This window comes from Varroa destructor, unplaced genomic scaffold, assembly GCF_002443255.2.
Source record: "Varroa destructor unplaced genomic scaffold, Vdes_3.0 BEIS01000003.1, whole genome shotgun sequence".
NCBI lineage: Eukaryota > Metazoa > Arthropoda > Arachnida > Mesostigmata > Varroidae > Varroa > Varroa destructor.
In genome coordinates, this window is record NW_019211456.1 from 14,487,529 (window position 1) to 14,513,036 (window position 25,508).

Here is a 25,508-nt window from a genome sequence, read left to right on the forward strand (position 1 = left end):
ACGGTAGGGAAAGGGATGATATATGCCGTTGTCCCGTAATCAGGATTCAAGCAGGACATAGAAAACAAACTTGGCGAAGCAAATAATATTTAAATAGTCTTACAAAGTGCGATACTTTGTACCCGGTGAGGTTTATAGGCATATCGAATGATTTGGCCTATTGTAGCGGTTAGACAGAAGTACACTTCGTTCGATGCGAAACTTCGGTTAGGTTAATAATAATGGATAACTGAGCATTGATGATACATACATGTACAAGATACATAGTATATATATTTAGGGATGCATCTCTCTATATAATGCATTCCTAAATATGATTTCATTATTGTTTATTAAAAAATAAAATACTTCTTATAGACTAATTTAGAATATGTGGTCGTCGATAGTTAAGCGAATATAGAATCGCCGAAGTACACACTCTTCTAGCCTAAAACTGATTTTATTATGTTTAACTCCTGACTTCAGTGTCTCTCGGACTAAACGTCACGTAAGCTGCAGGAGCTCATGGGGCGATTTGCGAGACAGTTGTGTTACTAGCTCAGTCCCCAGTAGAAAGGTTCGAAGCTCCGCGAGGCAAAGCTGGAGGCAAAGCTCCGAGCTGGAGCAGAATCTCTACATGTTTGCTCTAGAGAGAGTGACTTGTCGTGGTGGCTCGGAGATGTCTATGAGGCAAACGAAACTTTAGGCAGAGACCCATACTGTCAGACGAAAGCAAGACAGCGCCGACAAGAATTTATGGGTCGTCATATGGGTGTAGCGGCGCTGCGGCGTATGCATCGTTGCTGTTCAATGGTATTCACTGTCCGATAGGATTGCGTCACAAAGCTATTTTCCAAACGTCAAAGCAGGCCTATGTAAGACGTAGTATACTACACAAAACCATGTCAAGGAGGCTCGTAAACAATATGCCAATTTGCCTGAAATCGGTCAGGACAGACGAAGTCGGCTATTGTGTAAGATATAATATTAATTCAGGATACATATTTGCTATGTGGTACACTGAATATACAAAATTGCGATGTCCTGCGCCCGTTAGAACTAATCGATCGACACTAAGGGCCAAAAAGATTCCAGATTCTTAATCACAATACCCGGCTATTTTGATAGCTCTTGCTCTAGGAACATTAGGCTTCTGTATTACTAATTTCTATTATTTTTTCGTTACAGAAACATTTGGACTATACATAAAATGGAGTGCTAGAATTCACTAAAGACGCGTTTTCAATATCGCAGGGATGCAATGCGATGCTTACAAAAAATATGAAGTGGTCTGCCATAGCGACCTTTCAGTTCACTGTCGACAGCTAAATCGCTTTGTGCAGTTCTAGTATTAACACTTGAAAACTTTGATCCGTATAAGCTAAGTGTAACAGAGAGCAATGCTACAGGAATGAGCACCACGAACACAATCTGGGGCCAGCTAGTAAAGCCTATTTCGGCGGGCCGCCACGTTCGATTGGCAGTCGTTTAATCCGAGTGACGTTTGTGCTTCTGGGATTACTACCTACAAATAGTCGTTACTTCGAAAAACTTTTCAGGTCGCTTTAAGAGAGTATTTTACTTTTATTTTAATGGCTGGATAACGTTAATGAATGAAGTAGACATCCTCAACCGCCTGGAAAGCACACGACTTCAATACGAATCTGCCTCTTACTCTTAATCATTACTCTTATTTGGGCGCAGTGTCAAGACGTTGGCAGGAGTGTGCGAATTTTCCCAGCTAGCGATTTTCTCACTATATAAGTGTATAAAATACGTAAACGGTAAATCAGACTTCCTGATTGGCGTTAGGCTAACAAGTAATTATAATTATAAAGCGGTGCTACCAACAGGACACATGTCTCTAAGAATACCTAATACTGATTATTGTCTGTTCCCGCTATTCATCATTTCGAATTAATTTTAGATTTGTAACTACTTATAAAATTAAAGAAAATGGGTCCAAGCTCCATGTGAGTGATAATAGACTACTGCATAATTCTATTCGACTGAATTGATTGCTTTTTCACTCATTCTAAAAAGCGTTACCGAACAATGCGTCTTTACCTAGTATATTTTTATAAGCTATAGCTTAGGAAAACGGCGGCGTATTTACGTGTGAACGGTCCCTTGACAGAAGCGAGTGTTCAGACAATATATTTAGAAAACCAGTGTTTTGCCAGTGTCAATGGTTTGACAAAAGTGGTATACTTGAAGTGAAAGCCTGCCCTGTGACGAGTCGATGAAACATGTAGAATGTTTTGCTGGTCGCGTACAAATTCTCGTTGCGAAACGATGGTAGGTGCTTTTTAGACGTACCGTATCACAGACTTACTGTTTGCATGGCACATATTGCTTGTTATTCCATAAGGTTTTTCAGTTAATTCTAAGACATTTTGATTTGTCGGCACACATGTATATTAATATTAAAGAGGACATCTATTTACCGATACAAGCATTCGAAAGAAATACCGATTGTTGAAGCCTACAAAAAACCGATTACGTGTGTACACGTCTGTCCGCTTCCTAAAATACTGAAGTTATGACGCGCTCGCCGATACGGTTATTTCCGTCACGAAACGATCATATATTATTACGATGACCTTTCGTTCGCACACGCCTCAATACCTAGGCTAGTAATTCACAATTGCAATATATATAGCAAATTACGCTGTCCATTGATGAGACGTCGTATGGTCGTGTTTGCTGCCTTTTCAACACCCTAGCGATTTCCTTAGGAAATCAGCCTGCGGTGCAAAGTTTTACTTTTGAAAAATGCTAAAAGGCTATTTTTAGTTAAGGCGTTATCTGCCGTGTAAGTGTCTGACATTTGGCCGGAACTACAATTCTATGAAAAATACTTATTCAATAACGAATAAGTTCAAGTACTTCTCATGAGGAAAGTACCTGTTTTCTACACTATAAGAAATGTACAAAACAGAAAAAGCAAAAAATGTACTAATCAAAAACTCTGAGAACAACTAACCATAGCTGATTTCAAGTTTATAGTTGCGTGCATCTGCACGAAGTTTGCTAATGAGCCACAATAAAAATCTCTAATTAATTGTACGCTCATTCGTTCAGATTATATATAATGGGTATTCAAGAAGCAGTTGCATACTGCGATACAAAGCATAGATGCCGTCATTGAATTTCGATTTTTTTTTACACGTATTATGTTTTTGTTTTTTTGCTAAAAATTCAAGTTTCGAAATGCTGTCGCAGCCTGAGTTTTAGTAACTTGTACAGTTTGACCATATGATGATCATAGACATCTATGGCAAGTAGATCAGATTGAGAACACAAAAAGGACGAAGCGCCTACATTAAATTTAGAGCGATAGGCGAAAGGTGGGCACCTCTACTTTTTAAGGGCATACGTACCACGTATCGCAAATCCTGCGCATTAATAGCAATAATCTATAAGTTAAGGATAGGGTCAATACGGTGATTTGGCCTAAGAGATCTTGCTTCGAATCAATTTGATCTCAGCTTAAACCTAGCTGCAGCAGTATTTTTACATGAAACTAGTGACCTGATACATAAATTAATATTATCGATTATTGGCGTTTTTTTCTTCGAAGTATTGTATTTTATTACATTGGTAAGAGAAGTTCGACATTTGAATTTTCCAGACATGCCCGTCTGATCATAGTGTGCTACACTAATATCGTCTTACAGAATTTTTTCACGGGTCTCGAATAAGTTGCATCTACGTTTGTTTGAGCCAAAAACGACAGCAATTGAGGGCAAGAATCGTTAGCGGTATGGTAAAGCCAAGCTAGTCCAATGCGTTAACCCTAACACTATATTGACTCTGTCTATCACTAGCTCATTGTTTAGGGTCCGAGACCCACGACGTGCTGCGGCTGATCATAGCTATGGCGCGACTACTGGCATCGAACTGTCAGCGAGAGCAAGAATTATCTCGTGGCTCGGCTATTTCCTTCCAAATTGCACGGATGCTACTCTTCAGCAGTAGTAGCATATTTAGCGTGTAACGTTTTTCGTCCATATCTGCTCTCGACATGGGCGCATAGAACCTATATTCATCGCTTCGCTTCATTCGGTCGTCGAGTTCGAATGATTCGAATGTATTCTATCGTTACTTTTCTGGCGCAGCCACGGGGGCAGCGAACGTTATTGACGGCCGTCTTGCCCGGTAAGTAAGAGTGAGTATGCATTGGCGCAGCAATGGACGGAAGGGAAACGGAGGAAAACGAAGAGCTACCTAGGGATTGCTGCTGACAGGCCAACTACTTAAAGAACAAGTCAAAAAAAGTCATAGAAAATGAAGCAGGCAGGGCAGCGGCGGTGCCGTTGGTGAAGAAAAAGTGGTCTGTAGTGATATGGAAACGGCAACCGCTGCTGCCTAAAAGGGTGTGCCTTCTTAGCTTCCTCTTGTGCGAAGGTGGACGAACTAAGCGGACCGCCTTGCCCTCCGCGCCGCGGCGACCAGTGAGCTGGCAACGAGCTGTCATAGAAGCATCGTTAGCGTCTGCAGCAGCTAGAACCTAAGCCCTGGTTTCGGACACTTCTGGTCCATAGCCCTTCCCCAGGCGACTATAAAAGCGGCTGAGCGCGCTCGAGTCAATGCACAGTAGCTTCGTCGTTCCCCTGAGCGTAAGTCTGGTTTCAGTATCTTTCGTCTAAGCGTAATACTCGACATGTCTACACTACAAACATACTATCGTCTGTTAGGCTTACGACCGCAAACTCTTCCAGCTAGAACAGCAGAGCTTAAGATCATACTCTTCAGCTAGTTGCATCCATCCGTTCCGCTGGCGCAAGTGCTTTTCTTGGAACCCGTGCCAGCATTTCATAAACTCGACGGAATAGGAAAAGACGATCGCGAGAGCGCAAAACTTGCGATTACAAAATGTGTCTATACCACGAACGTGCACATTTCGGATTTTACGTCATAGAAATTGCATTTGTTCTATCAACAGTTGTGCAATGAATTTTTGCCCCCGATGGATACGACTAATGAGTGACCCTTAGCTGTATTTGCATTCAGATACGTAGGCAAACGTATAGAAAAAAGTAAATATGTTGCTATCGGTATGCACAAGCGCGCAAGAAGGCAGGAGACAATTATGTGGTAGATGAATCGCTCAGTCGCCGCCCCTCGGGGCTAGCTTTCTTCTCAACAAATATATTACAACAACGTGTAACAACACGCCTCGGTTGACAGGTGCCGCCCCTTCTTTGTGTATTCGTGTAAGCTATAGACACAGAGGACGCCTCGCCTCACAGAATAGTTGGCGACGGCGGCGGTGGCGGCAACGAAAGCCTTGAAGACAGACTCCAGCAAGTACGTTGCCTATTATGTTGCAGCGTATAATAAGTTGGGTTTGGAAAGGAACGCTTTCGATCGTTCGAGTAGAAAGTCAGCGCCAGCAATTGTCTCGGTTTTAGCTTTCCTGTTGATGGACAGCGTTATGTGTCCAGGTCAATGAATGACTTGAAAAAAGTAGAAAATCGTAAATTTTACTCGTTTGAACTATATACGGATGTGGGAACTTACAAGAAGAAAGAAACAAACGACCTTAGGTTAACTAATACAAAACACCACGAATGTTTCTTTATCGTTACAGAAGCATCGCATATGGCATCCCATTCCATTTCCGAGTTTCGTTAAAGTTTTTGTTTCCTACTTTATTTATATTCTGTGTTTGCAGGAAGCTATTTGGCAAATCCGGTCCCCATCGTTCTCTGAGCTGCAACACGTCGCTGCAACCGTTTCGACAGTAATTCCACCTCTTTTGCTGCTTTATTCGAAACATTAAGTGAAGCTCCACAATGGCTACGGATCCCGACCCCACCGCATTTCTGTTTGTGTCCCTTGAGCAGAAACGCAAGGATCAGACGAAGCCGTACGATGGGAAAAAGATGGTTTGGGTGCCCGATGAAAAGGAGGGCTTTGTGCTCGGAAACATCGAGAGCCAAAAAGGTGATGACGTTGTGGTTGATTTGCCCGGCGGCAAGAAAACTGTTAGAAAAGATTTACTTCAACAGGTCAACCCGCCGAAGTTCGAGAAGTGTGAGGATATGTCCAATTTAACCTACCTGAATGACGCCTCCGTACTCCACAATCTCAAGGAGCGCTACTACAGCAACCTCATTTACGTAAGTTCACTTGAAAACACACTGTAAAATGATACTGAGGCGTACTTTGTCGCAGCGGGTTTTGGGTATCATTTTTGTCGCGACTATAGCGACTGCCAGTAGCCATTTTTGGGAAAGCAAATAGAGGTGTTGTGCATTTCCATTTGTCTTGCTAAAATCCATAAACTGGAATGAAGCTACAGGCAATATCAGGGCTCACGTAAGAGGAATCTAAGGGGAAGCCGAAGAAAATTTTGGCAGTGTACTCTATGAAACTGCAAAGCTTTCGGCAGGATCCGTATACCTACCTAACTGTCCATATAATATATATATAGCTGGGTCGTTGCTTTGGATCTATAATTTTTCTTAGGGCTTGTAAGATACAGAGGATGCAAAGGAATTTGTTTGGTCATGACCTCGATCGAGGGGGTCTGCGGATTGTTTTTACGGAAATAATTAAGTATTGGCGTGATCTACCTTTAATGAATCCTGAACAATCTGGATAGATCACTATACAGTTCGTGTATGGAACTAAATTTCAGTTGACGATCTCATGACATTGTTCATTGAACGTCTCTAAGTAAGTTCCCTGCTCTCTATAGGCCATATTCTTTATGTCATTCACTATAATTTTGCTGGCGTGTAACTCTGATTTTGTAATGATGTAACTAGTGACAACAACTTTATAGTTGGACAATATTTCGACTAAACCCTCATCATCAATCTTCTAAGGTCTCGTTATCTATCTAAATTTTGGGCCATGTTTTGTGCATCCTACAAAGGAGGAAGTCTTTAGTAATTGTTAAATTATGATTATCAAAACTAGCTTAAGTACTAGGGCATCTACTCCTATAGGGTAGGTAGGCCATATTCTTAGTTACTTAATATATATATTTGATATATCCAACAAAATAACTACACTAAAGTCTTCTTCGTAGGTCCTACCCTTCTTTCATGATAAAAAGTTATTTTATTATAATAATTATTATTATTTGAATAAAAACATTAAAATAAACAATTTATATGCTCTGACTTATTGAATACATATTTTTCCTCTTATAACGATTTGGTCTAATTAGTATGTCTTGCTGAGGTACTTTCTAAGTTTTTTGTCTTCGAGTTAGCTGGTTACCGGATTAGAGTTCCAATAGGATTTTCGCTTAATATCACAAACGCTTGAAGTTGTCTAGGCAATATCGTTTCTTAACTCTGAACTGGCTGGAATTATATCAGCAATCGTTTTTTCGTTTGCTTTTGCCCGAGTGGAGTTTTGAAGTGATTTTAAAATTGATTTCCCAGCAAAATTGCAGGATGTGTATGCTAGCGTTCAAGACAGTGGTGCCAGTGGCACTGATATATGGGGCTTACAAAATTCATCTCAGACAGTTCTGCTGTTTGGTCTCAAAAACTTAATAATTTCTTTTGCAGACTTACTCGGGCCTGTTTTGCGTGGCGATCAATCCCTACAAACGGTTCCCGATCTACACCCCTCGAGTCGTCGCCCTTTACAGGGGAAAGAGACGCACGGAAGTACCTCCACACGTGTTCGCCATTTCTGATGGAGCGTATATGGCCATGCTCACAAGTAAGTGCAGACGTCTATGTATATACCTTGATGCCTATAAAAGTTGCGTACACAGTTCCAATGCCTATATATTCCACAATGTGATAATAAACTGTCGTGGTAGCACGTATATGGAACAGAGCAATAGCTGAAAGCTGTCAGTTTCCCTAACAGGTACAAACAAATCGAATAACATTAGCACAAAATATACCCCAGATGATGGCGCCTCCAACGCATGTAACAGCTGCCAGTTTTTTAATACCTTTGGACTTGAACAGGTCTGAACTTCCGTAACATTACTGAGTTAAAGAAGTCACTTAGTTCTTATGTACGTGCGTTGGCGCTACGTTGTTCCATTTTTGTATGATCTACGTTTAATGTCCGGTATAGCCGTTAGGCATTCTAGCACACGGCTGGCCCCCAGCACGAAATGAAGTGTGTCTATCTATCTATGCCCATGTTTGAACCTAGACCACAACGTGTCCTTAAGATTTGCAAGCAAATACCCACTGCTAACACCGGCATGTCTATATATGTATGTATGGTCACTTGGAGAAAAGCCTACTTAATAGGTTGGTTTTCCTACGACTTTTTTGGCAACGTCTTGGCCACGTGCGTAAGCCGACTCAGTACACGAGTCGGCTTAGCTGGGTCGATCTTTTCATAGTACCCTTCTCAAAAGATGACTATAATGCTGTCTGTAAAAAATCCATTGGAGTCAAAGAGAGACCATGAAAATACCATTTGACGAAATCCATCATAAGGGGGGGGGGGGGGTACTAGACAAGTTCAATTAAGTTCATTGATAACTTCCCACAACTAAAACGATATTTATTCGATGCTGCAGTATCACTGAATTCTGCATGGCACTGTTTGTCAAATGGCTTCCTCAAAACTTACTTTAAAAACTTACTTAAGCAAAAGCTGACACTCTTCAGTCCCAGTAAATAGTTACGATATTTTATAGGTTCAAATCATAGCTCTGGCGCTCTTATCCAACCAATGTTTGCCGACTGAGTCAGCTAAGATCTGCTGCACGCTATTACCGCGCACGCAATTATGACCAAGATCATCACTATCGATTGCTAACGATCCTTTACCGACCTACTCAAAGAGACAGTAACGATATGAAAGCTAGGACCCGTGGTATACTCTTTTTGCTTTGCAGGGAAGTAGGGCACTAGCCGTTGAGCATTTGCTCACAAAAGCAAACAACACAGGCAGTCGTATCTATGTTTAATGACTGCAAGTGCAAATCACAGGCTGATAGGGTGTGCGGAGCTCTTGTAGCCGATTGAACCGAAATAGGCAAAAAACTAGCAAAGCCCAATTGGCCGTTCGGCTAAACAACCGTGAAGAATATCTCTTTGGGTTTTGTTTATCTTCGAAAAAAGAGCGCTACGGCTGCAATGTAAACCCATTTTCAAGCCGAGGCCCATCCGACGTTGGTAAACTTTGTCCCGATGGCTCTCCAGAGTGCTTCGCGCAGCGGAGTCTATTGGCCATCATAGGCGAGTCGAACTCATAGAACACAGCCATGGACACGACTACTACTACTACGAAGAAGAAAAGGTTTTCAAAAAGAGCGCGGAATAAATAGCGCGGCTTGAACGAAGGATGACGACGAAACGTTATCTTGACCACGTCATGCGGTGTAAGGAAGACAACGGATGAGGAAAACGCCTTTGCAGTAAACAATATTATTCGAACGGGCCAATGTATAGGATTTGAAGGATATTTTTCAAAGCGGTTTGCATTTACTTGAGCTAGTTATTGATGTGTGTAAGGAATAAAATAAAATGCAGTGGCCTATGATCGGCTATATTATTGAACCGATACTTCCGCGCCCATGTATTTCTCGCAGCCATGTATAAATATCAGAGACCTCTTAATGTCAAGACAATCTAGAGAAATGCAAGAGCTGGATAGAAAAACACTGCAAACAAACAAACAACGTATTGCATAAGAAGCAGTACAAAAATACAGATTTTTGAAAACAACAGGCTTAGAAATGTCAATCAATGAAACGAAGTTTCCTAAACAGATTTTCTGCTAAAAATGTTATACCCCAGAGGCCTTGTAGATATCCTCTCATTTAACAATATTCGTACCCTGTATGTCTTTTCATTTGTTTGCCGTCTCTTTTCAGACAAGGACAATCAGTCGATGCTGATCACGTAAGTCTCCAAGTGCCTTAGGCTAGACAAGCGTCTCAATTTTTTCACAGTTCTTTCGCTGTAAACGAGGGCGCACTTGTTGAAACGGTTTATATAGGAAAAGCAGTCAATGACAACTTTATTTACTGATTTTATTTATTTTTATTGCATTTATGCATTGTAGAGATTTAAGTTAAACCGATAGAGATTCACTTAAGTGGTATGGTCGTACAGGGCAACTCTATAGTTGTGCAATTGGTAATTGATAAGCTAAAAGAAGAGATCTTGCGCATGCAGGAGTCCTGCGGATTTCAGTCTTGTGTGCAATCATCCACTAGGCTACCACCCGCTGATTTTGCTGTAGCTATGTAACAAGACGCATTAAAGATTAGTTAACCCATTCCTGTCGTATCAGTAATTTGATAATAAGCAGTCTGTGTAGGTAAACATCGGTATTGTAGGCGCTTCGAAATTAAGCTAGTGTAACTTTACGAAAAATTGCGGTTATGGTGTATTTGACTACCAGCGGTGAGTCCGGAGCTGGAAAAACCGAGAATACAAAAAAGGTGATCGCCTACTTCGCCATCGTCGGTGCAAACCTACAGACCAAAGATAAAGAGCCTAAGGAGGGTAAGAAGGGCAACCTCGAAGATCAGGTCGTACAAACCAACCCTGTTCTCGAAGCTTTCGGTAATGCTAAAACGGTCCGTAATGATAACTCGTCCAGATTCGGAAAATTCATTCGTATCCACTTTGGACCAACTGGTAAACTTGCTGGAGCTGATATTGAAACCTACTTGCTAGAAAAAGCCAGAGTTATCTTTCAGCAAGAGAAGGAACGATCGTATCATATTTTCTACCAGCTTATGTCAGGAAAGATCTCCGGCCTTAAGGGTGAGTTCCCGCAGTTGATCTAAGTTAAGAATGATATATTTAATCAATAGACTGTAATGTTCATTCAGCTAAAATGTATACGAGTATGCATGTTTTGAATAAATGTCATATATTATAAAATTATTTTTAATGTAGTTTGTGTAATTTTAGTTGGAAGCCTTTTTCAGCTTTCCTTACAAGTCCTTGCTTTCCAGATTTGTTAAATCTAATTTGAATTTCTGATAACCACCGTTTGAGAAGTACCATAACTTTGGCCTGTGTCTTTTACATTTCTGCTGCGACGATCTACACGTTGATTGCTTTCAAATGGCGATTCCGTAACGACGATGATGATGATCCAGGCAAATTGTTGCTAAGCAACAACATCACTGATTATCACTTCGTCTCGCAGGGAAAAACTGAAATTCCCGGCGTCGATGATGGCGAGGAGCTCAAGCTCACCGATGTAAGTTATTCGAGTTAAAGCGCTACTTGTCATACGCATCAATGACGGTAGCAGCTGTCGTTGTCTATACTATTACTTGTAATTTCAGCTAGTTTTTGTGTGTCCTACCACTTATCCTTGGTATACACTTAGCAATGACGAATTTTTGCGTCAATTTTCCTGTAACTCATTGACTATGTCTAGCGTAAGAGCCAGACCTCGAAGCATTGAGTTTTCTGTTTGCAAGCATAGCGTGATACAGAATCGGTACTCATCAACAACAATTTATCAACACTTACGAACCGACATCTAAGTCTTATCCGAAGACATCGTCTTTTATCGTGTCAGATTCTATGATCTAGGACAGATATCAGGTCCTCGAATTTTTCTGATCGTCATTTTCTAGTGTAGCGACAGCTCGTCTTCGACCTGAATGTTTCAGTCGACTGCCTGTTGTCCTAGGCCTTCCGTTGTTTGATGAATGACCACTCGGCTGTTGCCCTTTTCATACTCGCTACTAAAATGCATGCAATATTCAATTAAGCGGTATGGCCTTCTGTTTTGTTTAATATATATAAGAGGCGATTTAAAATAAACAATTTCGCAAATGAACTTACGCTTTAGGTGATCTAGAGGCTAGCCTTGTTGTCGTATTCACCTTAAAGGCTGTTGTGAGCAGCAGACGATTTATAGATATTATATAACTATGTAACATATATGATATTTGAACTGTCCTAAATACGACACATCTGAAAAAACTGATAAATTTTGTAATTGAATAAACGTTAAGTTGTAAGCCATTTATAGGTATTTGCTATAGCTAACAAGAAACAGACTTGACTATAGTTACGTAGGTTTATTTAGATTTAGTAAAAGCTTCATGCTGATCATGGTTTTATTGTAACTTCATTGCAAGACATTGAAACGAGACATTTAATTGAATTACCTGCTGTGTCCATATGACAGCAAGAACTAATGATGACTAAAATTAACTAGAAAAGATAAGTTTTTCAAACCGTAATGCATCGCCAACGCCTCTTGCATTGTATCGGTCGTGTTGTACCAGGCACGCTTTTGCTGTCTAAGAACGTACAAATTTATATCTCAGGAAAAGGTCGAAATTACTGGAGTCGATAACGGCGAAGAACCAGACGCGAGTCCATCATAACTCGACGCTCGCACTTTGGGACCGATTACTGAAAGCCTTATGATGATACATTATCTTTAGAGCAAGTGTGAATTAGCACTGCTAGAGCAAGTTATCGAGCCAGAATAGCTAAAAAGCCTACACATCACGAAATGAAGAGCTGCTAATTCTGGTTTTGTTTGGACAGTAGCTAGATAGGTTGTGCGCAATCGTATATTTCGCCTGTTTTTTTAATCTTTAAGTAGCTTTGTTGGCATTCTCTCCTTATTGCGTCGTGTATTAAATAGTGAAACTGGGCTGAAATCTCAACCAGTGAAAATGTTATAGGTATCGAAATGAGGCTATCAAAAGTTCTTAAAGCAATATGGAAAAACGCTAATCTTTTATCCCTGCTATATATCTACGTGTCAACGTATCCGTATTTGAAGACCGTAGAGCTGACCGATTCTTCTACTTCTACACTTTTTCTTCACTGCTTATCGAAAGTCAGCTACAAGTGCGAAAATTAAACGTATATTACGGTCTGATATTATTTGCAGAACGCCTTCGATATCCTTGGTTTTAGCGAGGAGGAGAAACTCTCGATTTACCGCATCACGGCAGCTGTCATGCAAATTGGATGTTTGAAATTTAAGCAGCGCCCTCGCGAAGAACAGGCCGAAGCTGATGGAAGCGAAGAAGGCGAACGTGTTGCTCAACTTCTTGGTCTAGAAGCACCTGAGCTTTACAAGAACCTTTTGAAGCCCCGTATTAAGGTCGGCACCGAAATGGTAACCCAGGGGAGAAATCTCACCCAGGTCGTATCATCAGTGGGCGCCCTGGCCAAGGCAATGTTTGATCGCCTCTTTAAGTGGCTTGTCAAGCGTGTCAATCAGACACTCGAAACTCGTCAAAAACGGGCTCATTTTATCGGTGTGCTGGATATTGCCGGATTCGAAATTTTTGATGTACGTTGCTCTTGCCTGCTGCTTTATTTATTTAGCTAGCTCTGTTGACTTTAGCTTCAATATTCGTATATCTGCCTACCGGAATATGTTAAACATGTAAGATATAACATATAAATAAAAAAAGGAACACGAACGTCAAAAATGGTCAATGGTTTACCTTGACCATTTTCTCTCTGCATGTCAAAATAACTTCTATGCTATTATTCTGAAACTCAAGATTGTTTCCATCTGGGATAAATTCAAAACTACTTTTGCATGTAAAAAAGCAATTAGTACATAACTGTCTTTAATCTAAAGCTGGTAAGCGAAAAAGAGATAACGTTACAACAATACGGTGGAGGTACCTATCGAATATATTTTACTCGTAGTCATATTCTAAACTGATTGATTCTTTCTTTACGCAAAACAGTTCAACAGCTTCGAACAACTGTGCATCAACTTCACAAACGAAAAGCTTCAGCAATTCTTCAACCATCACATGTTCGTCCTGGAGCAGGAAGAGTACAAGCGAGAAGGTATAAATTGGACGTTTATCGATTTTGGTCTCGATCTGCAAGCCTGTATCGAATTGATTGAAAAACCAATGGGTGTCCTATCAATCCTTGAAGAAGAGTCCATGTTTCCTAAGGCTACGGACAAGACGTTTGAGGAGAAGCTCAATAACAACCATCTGGGCAAGTCAGCCAACTTCCAGAAGCCTAAACCCGGCAAAGCTGGTGCGCCCGCTGCCCATTTTGCTATTTCACACTACGCCGGCATCGTGCCTTACAATCTTACCGGCTGGCTAGAGAAGAACAAAGATCCATTGAACGATTGTGTCGTTGACCAGTTCAAGAAAGGTTCTCTCCAGTTATTGGCTGAGATCTTTGAGGATCATCCTGGTCTGGGCGGCGATACTGGAGGCAAAGGCGTCCGTAAAGGCAAAGGATCATCGTTCCAGACGGTGTCCCTCCTCTATCGTGAACAGTTGCAAAATCTTATGAGAACGCTAAATGCCACCCATCCGCACTTCGTGCGTTGCATCATTCCCAATGAGACGAAGTCGCCTGGCGTTATTGATTCACATCTTGTCATGCATCAACTGACTTGCAACGGTGTACTTGAGGGTATTCGTATTTGCCGAAAGGGCTTCCCTAACCGTATGGTCTATCCTGACTTCAGGCAACGGTAAGCCAGATTAAGATTTGTATTAATTATGGTGTAACCTATTTATTTTAGCAGTTAAATAGGGTAGCTAATTCTCTTCGACTAGCTTACCAAGCTGCGTCACACGTGTCAGAAACCAGATATGAATCTGACTATACTTTTTTCTATATGTTTTTTCCACTAGTTTCTTTTCATCCCAATTTAATGATAAACCTTACGCGCTCCTCACAATTATTTTGAAGGCAATTCTAGTGAAAACGTACTAGTTCTGACTCTGTTAAATTCTCATTCATTGCAGGTTATATATTATACAGAGAGACCATTTTGGTAATTTATTACGATAAAGAAATGAAGACTTCTGAGCGGTGTAGTTTCTGTCAAACGGAACTTTTCTTGTACATACAAACAAACTTATGACCAGATGTCAAGAGAGGCTTAACTGACCCGAAGTACTTGATTGTCTTTTTTTTCTCGCTTGTATATGCTATTTATATACCATATACCCCAGTTCTATAAATAATTGTTAACATTATGATTTTTACATTTAATTTATTTGGGTCATACATCTAAAAGACTGACGAGAGACTTTTGGTCAAATATAAAATTGTAGTTACTGTCTATTCGAATTCCATCGCTGTCCGTCGTGAATGTGTTTAGCTATGCCATACACACATTTAATGCAACTTCTCTATCAACGTTTCTCCTATTTAACTTAACTTTCTAAGCCTTATTTTAGTTTTGTGCAAACCGCCTGCAGTTATGCCCTTTTGCAAGGTAACAGTCGTTTTCTCTCTTGGAAATATAATAAATAAAAAATTGGATTGTTCCCTGAGTGGTCATTAAAGATAGAGAAAAAAATACCCAAAGAATTAAACAAAAATAGTAGTTTCTTTAGATTTGTATTGGTAGCTTTGCATTAGTTTTTAGTAATTATGCATCCTGCTTTGCAGTACAATTAGGTACTTTTGCAACACATGTTGTATTGCATCTCTTAACCAGCTTTCTTCCGTTATTCTTGCTCGCGACAGGTACAACATTTTGGCCCCTAACGCAGCAACCGGCGTAGCTGATGCTAACGAAGCATCTAAGAAGGTCATCGCTACCCTAGACCTGGATCAAGACGAGTACCGCTTCGGTAGCACAAAGGTACTGAAGTTTTGACGCTAACGAACAGAACATTTTACCCGCGATTTTTAAATAATTTTATCTTTAAACTGCAACACTCTTTGTTTGTTAAGTTTCTAAAATAACAAGTGCTACTATTGATACTTACTTGTCTGTTTGCTGTAATCTTCTAGTGTGATAAAGCGTAGCGAGGTAACGGCGTCCTACTGAAGCGTCAGTCGAAAACTCGGGTTTTTCTTTCGTTGCCGCTTGAAAACAGCATGTACTGTTTGCATATTTCCTTTCACGAACTCCAATATTTTACCCACCGTGTTCGAAAAATCAGCTGCTTAACGTTGAATCCATCAAATGCGGGTTAATTTTGCACGCCATTTTTTCACGCCTTTCTACCGCTTCATGACGTTATGTAGAAAGCTATTTTTACGTGTAAGTAATTATCCGCATACTATTATTTATATACTATTGTTACCCTTATCAGTTCTATTTTAGGGTTTTTTTTTATTTCTAGCAGATTAGATAAAATATTTATGGATGCATGAACACACATTCAACGTAACCACGGAGCGTGTTTAAGCGACTCATCCTGTTTATGACAGAACAAACGAGGCTATGCAGTGTGTCCGCGTCTTTATGTATTATTGTCATTAACTATGACACATAAAGTTACGTAAGTACATGATAACTTGTAATTCCTGAATACAAACACGAAAAATTCAATTGTAAAGCAACTGCAGAATGGTATCAACGGCCTTTTCGAAACTTGTTATTGACAAAGTCGCGCACGCACCAAGGCATGCCTCGTGTAATTATGTAAGTGTTTGTCAGCTGTTAAGAAAAACCTATAATCCATGTTTGGTGAATTAATAAATTTCGCGGAACTAACATTTTCCAACAACATCCTCCGAGGAATAACATCCTTGCCCCAGACACATTGATCGAATGGATCCGCGTAAAAGATATAACTGGGGCTTTTGCAAAACATATACCCAAAATCGACGGTGCCGAATATCAGCCCGACGTGACGGATATCAAAGGCAGAAGGAACAATAAAGCACAGATGTTCGACGCATTCAGATTATTGGGTTAAACAGTGTGCGTATGGGCATAATTGTGGAGTATATATGAAGCATCGATGGTATAACACAACGCTATTGAATGCAATACAAAATTAGTCTTTACGAAAATGAACCTAAATTTTTCTGACCGGAAACTTTCGATTTGACGTTTATCGGCGAGTAAAATTAATAAATACCGAGTATATTAAACATACTATCTAATAACAATTATGCATGTTAAGGTCGGGCCCAAGTGCAATGAGCGCATGCTCATTGCCCGGGTAAGGATGTCTATACAATCCGATATCTAAATGAAACATGCCCGTTGCAGGTATTCTTCCGCGCTGGGGTGCTGGGCCGCCTGGAAGAATTACGTGACGAGCGTTTGGCCAAGATCATGACGATGATCCAATCAGCTTGCAGGTGGTATCTTTGCAAGAAAGGATTCCAGAAATTAAAGGAGCAACGGTACGTTCTTTTACGCCTATTCAGTGATAGGTGAGGGTGTACAGATAGGTTAAATGTAACGGTCACGCAATCATGCGACCATATGAACACTCCTCAGACCTAGCTTTAATACTTAGTAACAATAAAATCCTGTGTCTACTTTAAAGCTTTAGCTTTTTTTGGATTATTTTGTAAATTTGATCAGACGTTGAAGCCGGACGTGTCGCTAAAGAAATATTTTTTTTAACGGTAGACGATACTTGATCACTAATAAACTATACAGTTCTTAGGAACATGATTCAGTAAGTGACAAACCCAACGGTCTAGACCTAATAAGGTAATCTGATAGATCTGTGAAAGTTCGGTGGGCATGCCTGCTTTGCATGGTCCCGAAGTCGAAAATGTTTAAGTTCATTGAGTACAACATTTTCACAAGTTTGTACTTAGAAATTGAATACGCAATTAGTAGTAAATGTAACATAATTTTTTTACCAGCCACATGACAGCAGGAAAATGATTGCACAGTTGAAGGCAAAAACAAGCACTTATTATATATGAAGTAACTAACAAAAAGCTACAAACATGAACTCATCTATTTGTGCGACAATCCGCAATCTGAACTGCGAACTAGCTGTTTACTACCTTTGCTTCTTTGATCACAGAAGTTTCTAATTCGTTTGGTTTTTAAAGATATAATAGTTTATCAAATGATACTTATTTCAAGCGTTGATAACAGGCAAAGATATCGTAACAGCTAAAGATGTCTTACAATACAATTGAGTAAACCCTATTTTTGTTTTTATATATATATATATTATCGCTTGCCATTGAGAGATAATCGTCATCAACGTCTTTTTAGTCTATATATTTATCCACTCATTAGCAAGGATTTCATAAAAGATCAATTTATATAACCAATGATTTTTTGTTATAACCCTATTAGCGCGCGAAGCACGACGGGAATTCGTTTGTAGACTGTAAAAGAACTACACATACATTTGAGTACATCCGCTTGTACGTGCTAGTGAAGGGTATTTAGCGTGCCCATCCCGGTGCCATGCATTCTTGTTTGAAATACAGCAGAAGATCATGCGAGAACAACGACCAGCAAAGTATCTTTAGGAATAGACACTGTTTCTCTTGTGATACACATAGATGTGGTTCGTTCTATCAACTCCACATAAATGGATACGCGCTAGCCACTCTAGCAGACCCGATGCAGGACTAAGGCTATTTATCAGTCGGAATTTACTCTTCTATAAGAGGCTTCTGATGAAGCCGCTTTTTGACATTTCATCTCCAGTCGTATTAACCTCGTCATACATTTTCTCCTCTTCGTACATATACACCACACCTTTCTCCAAGTCTGTATATGTCTCTGCGGCAAAAAAATACCTCTCCTAATACTTTTCCTATTACGACTTCTACATCTACAACTTCCGCCTGTCCCAATACGGCGGCTTGCCTGACTGCTAGTGTCTGATAATGATGAGATGTTTATTTCCTCCAAATATAATCGGTGGGCCCTCCGATAATATGGCGCGCGGGTGTATGAGCTATCGTGCCCAATATCAGCAGCCAGCAGGTAGAGGAAAATGGATTTTTACAGATCTATTGCTCGGCGTGGAAAGCCAAGAGGCTAAGCTAACATAGGTTAGCTTTTGGTTGTCAACATCACCACTGACAGTACCGTCGCACCCGAGCCGCTTTTTTTAAGGGTGAGCAAGTCATATTAGTACGAGACTCACACCATTAGGATACCAGCTGCAGCAGTTTGTGGCCCTGCGTAGCACAGCGGGTGCCTTCATGGACCTGGCCACACTTTCCAAATACAGACGCAGTATCTTCGCGTCGGGTTGAACCGCACAACACTTCCTAGCTCAGAGTGGGGTGCGAGCTGAAACAGTACTGCAAACTTGTATAATCGAAGACTTAAAAAGACTAGATTTCTTTTAGGCGGTGTAGTACCCTGTACTGAATAGAAAGATAGCCTTCCCACTGTATCACGAGTATGGTTGCTATAAAGAAGCGGAAACCCAGCCCACGGAGGGACTAAGGCTTCTTTCTTTAAAGCTATTAGATTTCGATCCGCAAGAGTTAGTCATCGTGGGTGTAGCGTAGATAACTATTAGCAGTAACTATGCTTTTAATAGTTAATTATTACTTGAACAAAATGTATACTGCATATTGTAGAGAAGTGCATTTTGAATTACAATGAAGTTTTGTGTGGCACTTTTAAAACACTTCAACATAACTAAGTAAAACTTCGTATTGATGTCATCGGTGACAATTCGCTACTTACGTGTTTGATGCGGCATTTTCGCGAATTGAATTCATTACAGGGTTGCTCTTGTGATCATCCAACGGAATCTCCGTCGTTTTTCGCAGTTGCGCAACTGGCTCTGGTGGAAACTCTACTCAAAGGTGAAGCCTATGATCCACGTAGTACGCGCCGAGGACGAGATTAAAGGTACGGCAAAAGACAATCTATAAAAACCTAATTGTTAACAAGAATGTAAAAGAAAGGATGCACTCATGGATTTCGTGTTTCAGGTTCATTTTTTTATTTTAGCTCGCTTACATGACTGAGAAATATTTTGTAGAAATTTCCCTCAAGTTTGTAAATGTTAAAAATGCCATTATTGAACAGCGCCAAATAAAATTTTAGTTATGAGCTTTCGGGTGAGTACTTCACTTGTTTTCTAATTTACTACTGACTGATTTGACTTACAGCTCTCGAGAAGAAATTGGCCGAGGAGCATGAAGCGTTCCTTAGGGAAGAAAAATTACGCAAAGAGTTGGAGGCCCAAGGAGTTAAACTGCTTCAAGAAAAGAACGATCTCTTCATGCAACTAGAGGCGGAGCGTTCCGGAGCTTCCGATATCGAGCAACGCCTTAATAAAACTCTAGCTCAGAAGAACGATCTGGACCGGCAGCTCAGAGATGTTGAAGACCGTCTGCACCGTCAAGAGGATGAGTACCAGAGGCTCACCTCAAACAAAAAGAAACTTGAGGGAGAACTCTCTGGATATAGGAAGGATATTGACGACTTACAGTTATCTCTGCAGAAGGCCGAACAGGACAAACAGTCTAAAGATCACCAGATTAGAAGCCTTAATGATGAAATTCAGCATCAAGATGAGCTCATCCAAAAGCTAAACAAGGAAAAGAAGCACCTGCAAGAAGCAGGACAAAAGAGTGCAGAGGATCTTCAGGGTTTGGAGGATAAGGTGAACCACTTAAATAAAGTAAAAACCAAACTTGAGCAGACCCTTGACGAGCTGGAAGACTCCCTTGAGCGTGAGAAGAAGACCCGCGCTGAGCTCGATAAAAACAAACGCAAAGTCGAAGCTGATCTGAAACTCGCGCAAGAAGCCGTTATTGATCTCGAAAAGGCAAAGAAAGAAGCTGAACAGGCCATACAGCGTAAGGACAAAGAGTTGGCAGCCATTCAGGCCAAGCTGGACGATGAACAAAGCATTGTTGCCAAGCTTCAAAAGCAAATCAAAGAACTGCAGCAGCGTGTTGAAGAACTAGAGGAAGAACTCGAAGCTGAACGACAGGCGCGATCGAAGGCAGAAAAGCAACGCGCCGACCTTGCACGCGAGATCGAAGAGCTTTCTGAGCGTCTCGAAGAATCCGGTGGTGCAACTTCCGCCCAGGTAAAGCAGAATTACTATGGTAACGTCCTTCTCGTTATAAGTGCATACAAATACTAAGAATTTTTATACTACTTAAATATACGAGAATTTGACAGGATTCGTTTATTAAATCTATCTGAATAACAGATCGAGTTGAACAAGCGACGCGAAAGTGAGTTAGCTAAGCTGCGACGTGATCTGGAAGAATCGAATATGCAGCATGAACAGGCAATCTCGGCATTGCGCAAAAAGAATAACGAGCAGACAGCCGAAATGGCGGAAACCATTGAAAATCTTACAAAGGCTAAAGCTAAGTATGTACCCCTTTTTTGTATGGACTTCGTTATGATCTGCCCTTAAAGCTGTTAACGGTAAACACATGTAGTCGATGCTTTTCTGTTAACTATTGTTTTTAGTGTTCTAATTTACTGTGCTTGTATTTCGAAGGAGCGACAAAGAGCGCGCCACGTCTCAAGCCGAGGTGACAGACCTACAAGGTCTACTGGTTCACCACACCAAGCAGCAAGCAAACCTCGAAAGGCAGGTGAAACAATTCGAGCAACAATTAGCCGATACCCAATTTAAGCTGGATGAATCGAACCGCACGCTTAATGATTTTGATGCCGCCAAGAAGAAGTTATCTCTTGAGAACGGTGATTTGCAACGACAGCTTGAGGAAGCTGAAAGCATGGTGAGTCAGCTATCGAAGCTCAAGGCATCGCTCGCCAACCAAGCTGAAGAGGCCAAACGCACCGCCGATGACGAAGCGCGTGAACGCACTGCTATCATGGGCAAATACCGCAATATCGAACACGATATGGAGAACATTCGGGAGGCCCTCGAAGAGGAGCAAGAAGCAAAGGCTGATTTGCAACGCCAATTGTCGAAAGCGAATGCCGAGGCTCAACTTTGGCGTGGCAAGTATGAGTCTGAGGGCCTGGCACGTCTTGAAGAACTGGAGGAAAGCCGCCGCAAACTTCAAGTAAAACTTGAGGAAGCTGAAGGAACAATCGAAGCTTTGAACGTGAGGGTGTCTGGCCTAGAGAAGACCAAGCAACACCTGCAAGGTGAAGTCGAGGACATGCAGTGCGAAGTTGATCGTGCACAACAGTTGGCCGCACAATTGGAGAAGAGGCAAAAGTCGTTTGACAAAGTCATTGCGGAATGGAAGGCCAAGGTTGACGACCTCGCTGCCGAGCTGGACGGCTCTCAGAAAGAGTGCCGAAACTACTCAACTGAGGTATACAAGCTCCGTGCTGCTTACGACGAATCGCAAGAACACTATGAGGCAGTGAAGAGGGAAAACAAAAATCTCCAGGATGAACTTAAGGATCTCATGGATCAACTTGGCGAGGGTGGTAGGTCCGTCCACGAGCTTGAAAAGACCAGGAAAAGGCTAGAGCTTGAAAAGGACGAGCTCCAAGCTGCACTTGAGGAGGCTGAAGCTGGTCTTGAACAGGAAGAAAACAAGGTGCTTCGCGCCCAGCTAGAATTGAGCCAAGTACGCCAAGAGATTGAACGCCGAATTGCCGAGAAAGAAGAGGAGTTTGAAAATACTCGCAAGAATCACCAGCGTGCGTTGGACTCAATGCAAGCTTCCCTGGAGGCTGAATCGCGCGCCAAGGGTGAAGCCCTTAGAATGAAGAAAAAACTTGAGTCGGACATCAATGAGCTCGAGATTGCCCTTGATGGCGCCAACAAGGCGAACGCCGAGGCACAAAAGACGATCAAGAGGTACCAGCAAAATCTTAAGGACACGCAAACAGCGTTAGAGGAAGAGCAGCGCGCACGCGACGAAGCTCGGGAACAGTACGCTATGGCCGAGCGCCGTTGTAATCAGATGCATGGAGAACTTGAAGAAGCTCGCCAGCTTCTAGATCAATCTGAGCGCGCACGTCGTGGTGCCGAGACTGACCTGGCCGAGCTACGCGATCAGGCCGCAGAAATGTCGGCCAACAACGCCTCGCTTTCAATGGCTAAGAGAAAGCTTGAAGGAGAGATGCAAGCCCTGCAGGTAACTTACCTATTCATTGCTGTGTAACGAAAGTATATGCGAGAAATATAGGCATCGTACCAAATGGTTTTACCATGCCCATATGCAGTGTCTTTTGAAAATTTCTTGTAGGAAGCTAAGTACGTCCACTTGCAGCGAACTGTTTATATAGGATTTGAGAAACCAATTGAAGGCAACAAATATTAGTGACTATTTTAATACCTTAGCCATATCACAATTTGCCTGCTTCGTCTATTTCGTGGTTACTTTTATTGAGTGCAGTGTATATATTAAACATTAGTATTCACACATAACATCTTGGCATTTCTAACAAGTTTAAATGCTTTATGTGTTCGTAATGGGATCGTTAGGCTGACCTTGACGAAATGCTCAATGAGGCTAAGCAGAGCGAGGAAAAAGCCAAGAAGGCCATGGTAGATGCTGCACGTCTTGCAGATGAACTTCGCGCCGAACAGGAGCACTCGGCTTCGCAGGAAAAGATGCGTAAGAGTCTGGAAGCTCAAATGAGGGATATGCAGGTCCGTTTGGATGAGGCTGAGGCTGCTGTCCTCAAGGGTGGCAAGAAGCTCATCGCTAAACTCGAACAGAAGTGCCGTGAACTCGAAAGCGAACTCGAAAATGAGCAACGCCGTCATGCCGACTCTGCTAAAAATTACCGCAAGGCCGAGAGACGTATAAAGGAATTGCAGTTCCAGAATGAAGAGGACCGTAAGAACCATGAGCGAATGCAAGACACCGTCGACAAACTGCAGCAGAAGATCAAGACATACAAGCGACAGATTGAAGAGGCAGAAGAAATCGCTGCTCTTAATCTTGCTAAGTTCCGCAAAGCTCAACAGGAACTTGAGGATGCGGACGAGCGCGCCGACCTCGCCGAGCAGAGCCTGGCTAAACTTCGTGCTAAAAATCGCTCCGCCAGCGCGGGACGTGCTACGTCGCCCGCCATCTTCTAAGGCCACCGTGCATCAACAATGGTCGTCGACTGAAAATCCAGCGATATCCCTATTTGGGTTATAGTGTTTGTTTTATTGTTTTAAAAAGGGGACGCTGTGCGGTTCGTTGAAGATGCAGAACAAATAATACAATTACAATATTTTAGACATCCACTATCCAACCAAGTTCTATCCCTGCATAATTAAGCTTGGGCGCCTTTCTTCCACTCATATAATCATCAGTACCGCTTCGTGTTATAATTAGGTCGATCTTAGTGTGCTAGCCAGGCATGCGTGTGTGCGATAATCATATTAAGACATAAATGGAAAAAGAAGGAGCACGAAGTGACAAACTGTCGACGTCCCGTGGAGTTTTAGGATCCATTCCGCTTCTAACTTGACGTGGAAAGGGGACATACATCGCGCTGCTTCACTTCGTCGACATCGAAAGAGAGCCGTTTGTGTCCTATCTCTTCCACGAAGAACAGATGCGGCAGAAACTCAGCACGTTTATCTTCACAGCGCTTTACAAGATACATAAGACCCAAACAAAATACGAACCCCAACGTGGCCTTTGCTACCAACAGACGAAGCTGACGACTATATGGATATGTTCATAATAATAATGACTAGCCAAAACGAAAACATCAACTTGAAAATAAGTATCGGCTTAGCATGCGGCGCCAGGAAACAATAAGTGTCTTCTATTAACATCTGTGCTATTGGCATGACCAGTAGCGTAATACTAGGGAAGAAAGAGAGAGAGAGAGAGAGAGAGATAGAGAGAGAGAGCGAGCGCGACATTGCTGTTAATGCAATTATAGGAATCACAGCGAGTGGAGAAACTGCACAGTTTGGTAATTTCAGTACAATTTGAATAAACGAAGATAAACGGTTGCATCTTATTTGTAACGTACTTTTATTTAAATACCGGTTTTTAAATAAAAGTTTTTTTTTTACTTAAATACCGTAAATAGTAGCGCAAGGTTAACAGTTGTCAATAACTTCATTCATAGAGTAGGTTGACGATAACTTAAACAGTGAAGGGGTAACTTCCGAATCGGGCTAAGTAAGCATACATCTTTGTTTAGTTGGAAAAGTTTATACTCGCTCGAGTTCTAAATAGCTTCACTATTCCAAGCGGACGTTATTCTGTTTATGACTGAAGTATTGTTAAACATATCTTTAAATAACGGGTTTGACTAGGCCTTATTCAAACCTATAGATTATATTAATGCATATAGGACCTTATGCATCTGGTGCATGTGTCATCGTCAGTGCCTTCTAAGGTTCTTAGTCGAACCGTATAGCTCAGATGGATGCATAAATGAGTGTGGTGTTATGGATAAAATTCGTCAAGACACCGAACTCTCGTTAGGTGAATGTCTTGATTACTTATTGCGGGACTTCCAAACTTCGCAAGATCCTACATCAAAAAACGTGGTACCCATAGGCAAGCTACACGTGCATATAAGTCTTTACGTCAACACAATTCCTTGTAGAAATCACACGACGTCAGCCTGCTTTACACTCTTCTAACTCTACTGGCTAGTTCCTTAGGTTGACATTGCTTTTCTGCCTATATTGCCATTGGTTGGCTAATCTGATTACATACCGAGAAAATGAAATACTGCTCCTTACAGTACAACACGACATCCTAAATTTAAAAAAAAAAAAAAAGCGAACCACACACGTGCCGAATTGGTGCCACAGGTTCCTTCGAGGTGGTAGAAGCCCATATGTGTGTTTTATTCAGTCATACTATAATGTGTGCCACTGAAGTGAGGCATCTGATTGATATGGCTCAGGGTAATCCGCCTTTTCTCTCAAAGTTTCCATTTTGTTATTCGGAACCTAATTTAGCCACTGCGCTTCTTAAATTCGACATCTATTTGGAGGGTGGATTTTGAGTAGATTTCAATCTAAGTTT

At 41.4% G+C, this 25,508-nt stretch overlaps 1 protein-coding gene across 2 annotated transcripts; it reads left to right on the top strand.

The window, feature by feature from the left end:
• The first annotated feature begins 4,445 nt into the window (after positions 1–4,445).
• LOC111248489 (myosin heavy chain, muscle-like) lies at positions 4,446–24,483 on the top strand. Of its 2 annotated transcripts, none has more exons than XM_022800959.2 (15): positions 4,446–4,601; positions 5,660–6,107; positions 7,515–7,671; positions 9,800–9,827; positions 10,333–10,700; positions 11,042–11,145; positions 12,811–13,218; positions 13,628–14,385; positions 15,393–15,510; positions 16,876–17,012; positions 19,334–19,461; positions 19,725–20,653; positions 20,780–20,946; positions 21,080–22,646; positions 22,997–24,483. In XM_022800959.2, exons 2-15 carry the CDS (start codon positions 5,781–5,783, stop codon positions 23,597–23,599), a joined length of 5,799 nt encoding a protein of 1,932 aa, XP_022656694.1. In that variant the 5' UTR covers positions 4,446–4,601; positions 5,660–5,780; the 3' UTR covers positions 23,600–24,483. The 2 variants fall into 2 exon arrangements, with proteins under 2 accessions (XP_022656694.1, XP_086841979.1); XM_086985853.1 differs by lacking the exon at positions 4,446–4,601 and adding an exon at positions 5,159–5,292.
• Positions 24,484–25,508: the final 1,025 nt, after the last annotated feature.

Excerpts from the sequence above, each read along its gene's own strand:
- LOC111248489 (XM_022800959.2), top strand. The coding sequence starts at position 5,781 with ATGGCTACGGATCCCGACCCCACCGCATTTCTGTTTGTGTCCCTTGAG. Across the intron at positions 20,654-20,779 it reads GTGGTGCAACTTCCGCCCAG|ATCGAGTTGAACAAGCGACG; the intron begins GTAAAGCAGAAT and ends TCTGAATAACAG. Across the intron at positions 20,947-21,079 it reads CTTACAAAGGCTAAAGCTAA|GAGCGACAAAGAGCGCGCCA; the intron begins GTATGTACCCCT and ends TGTATTTCGAAG.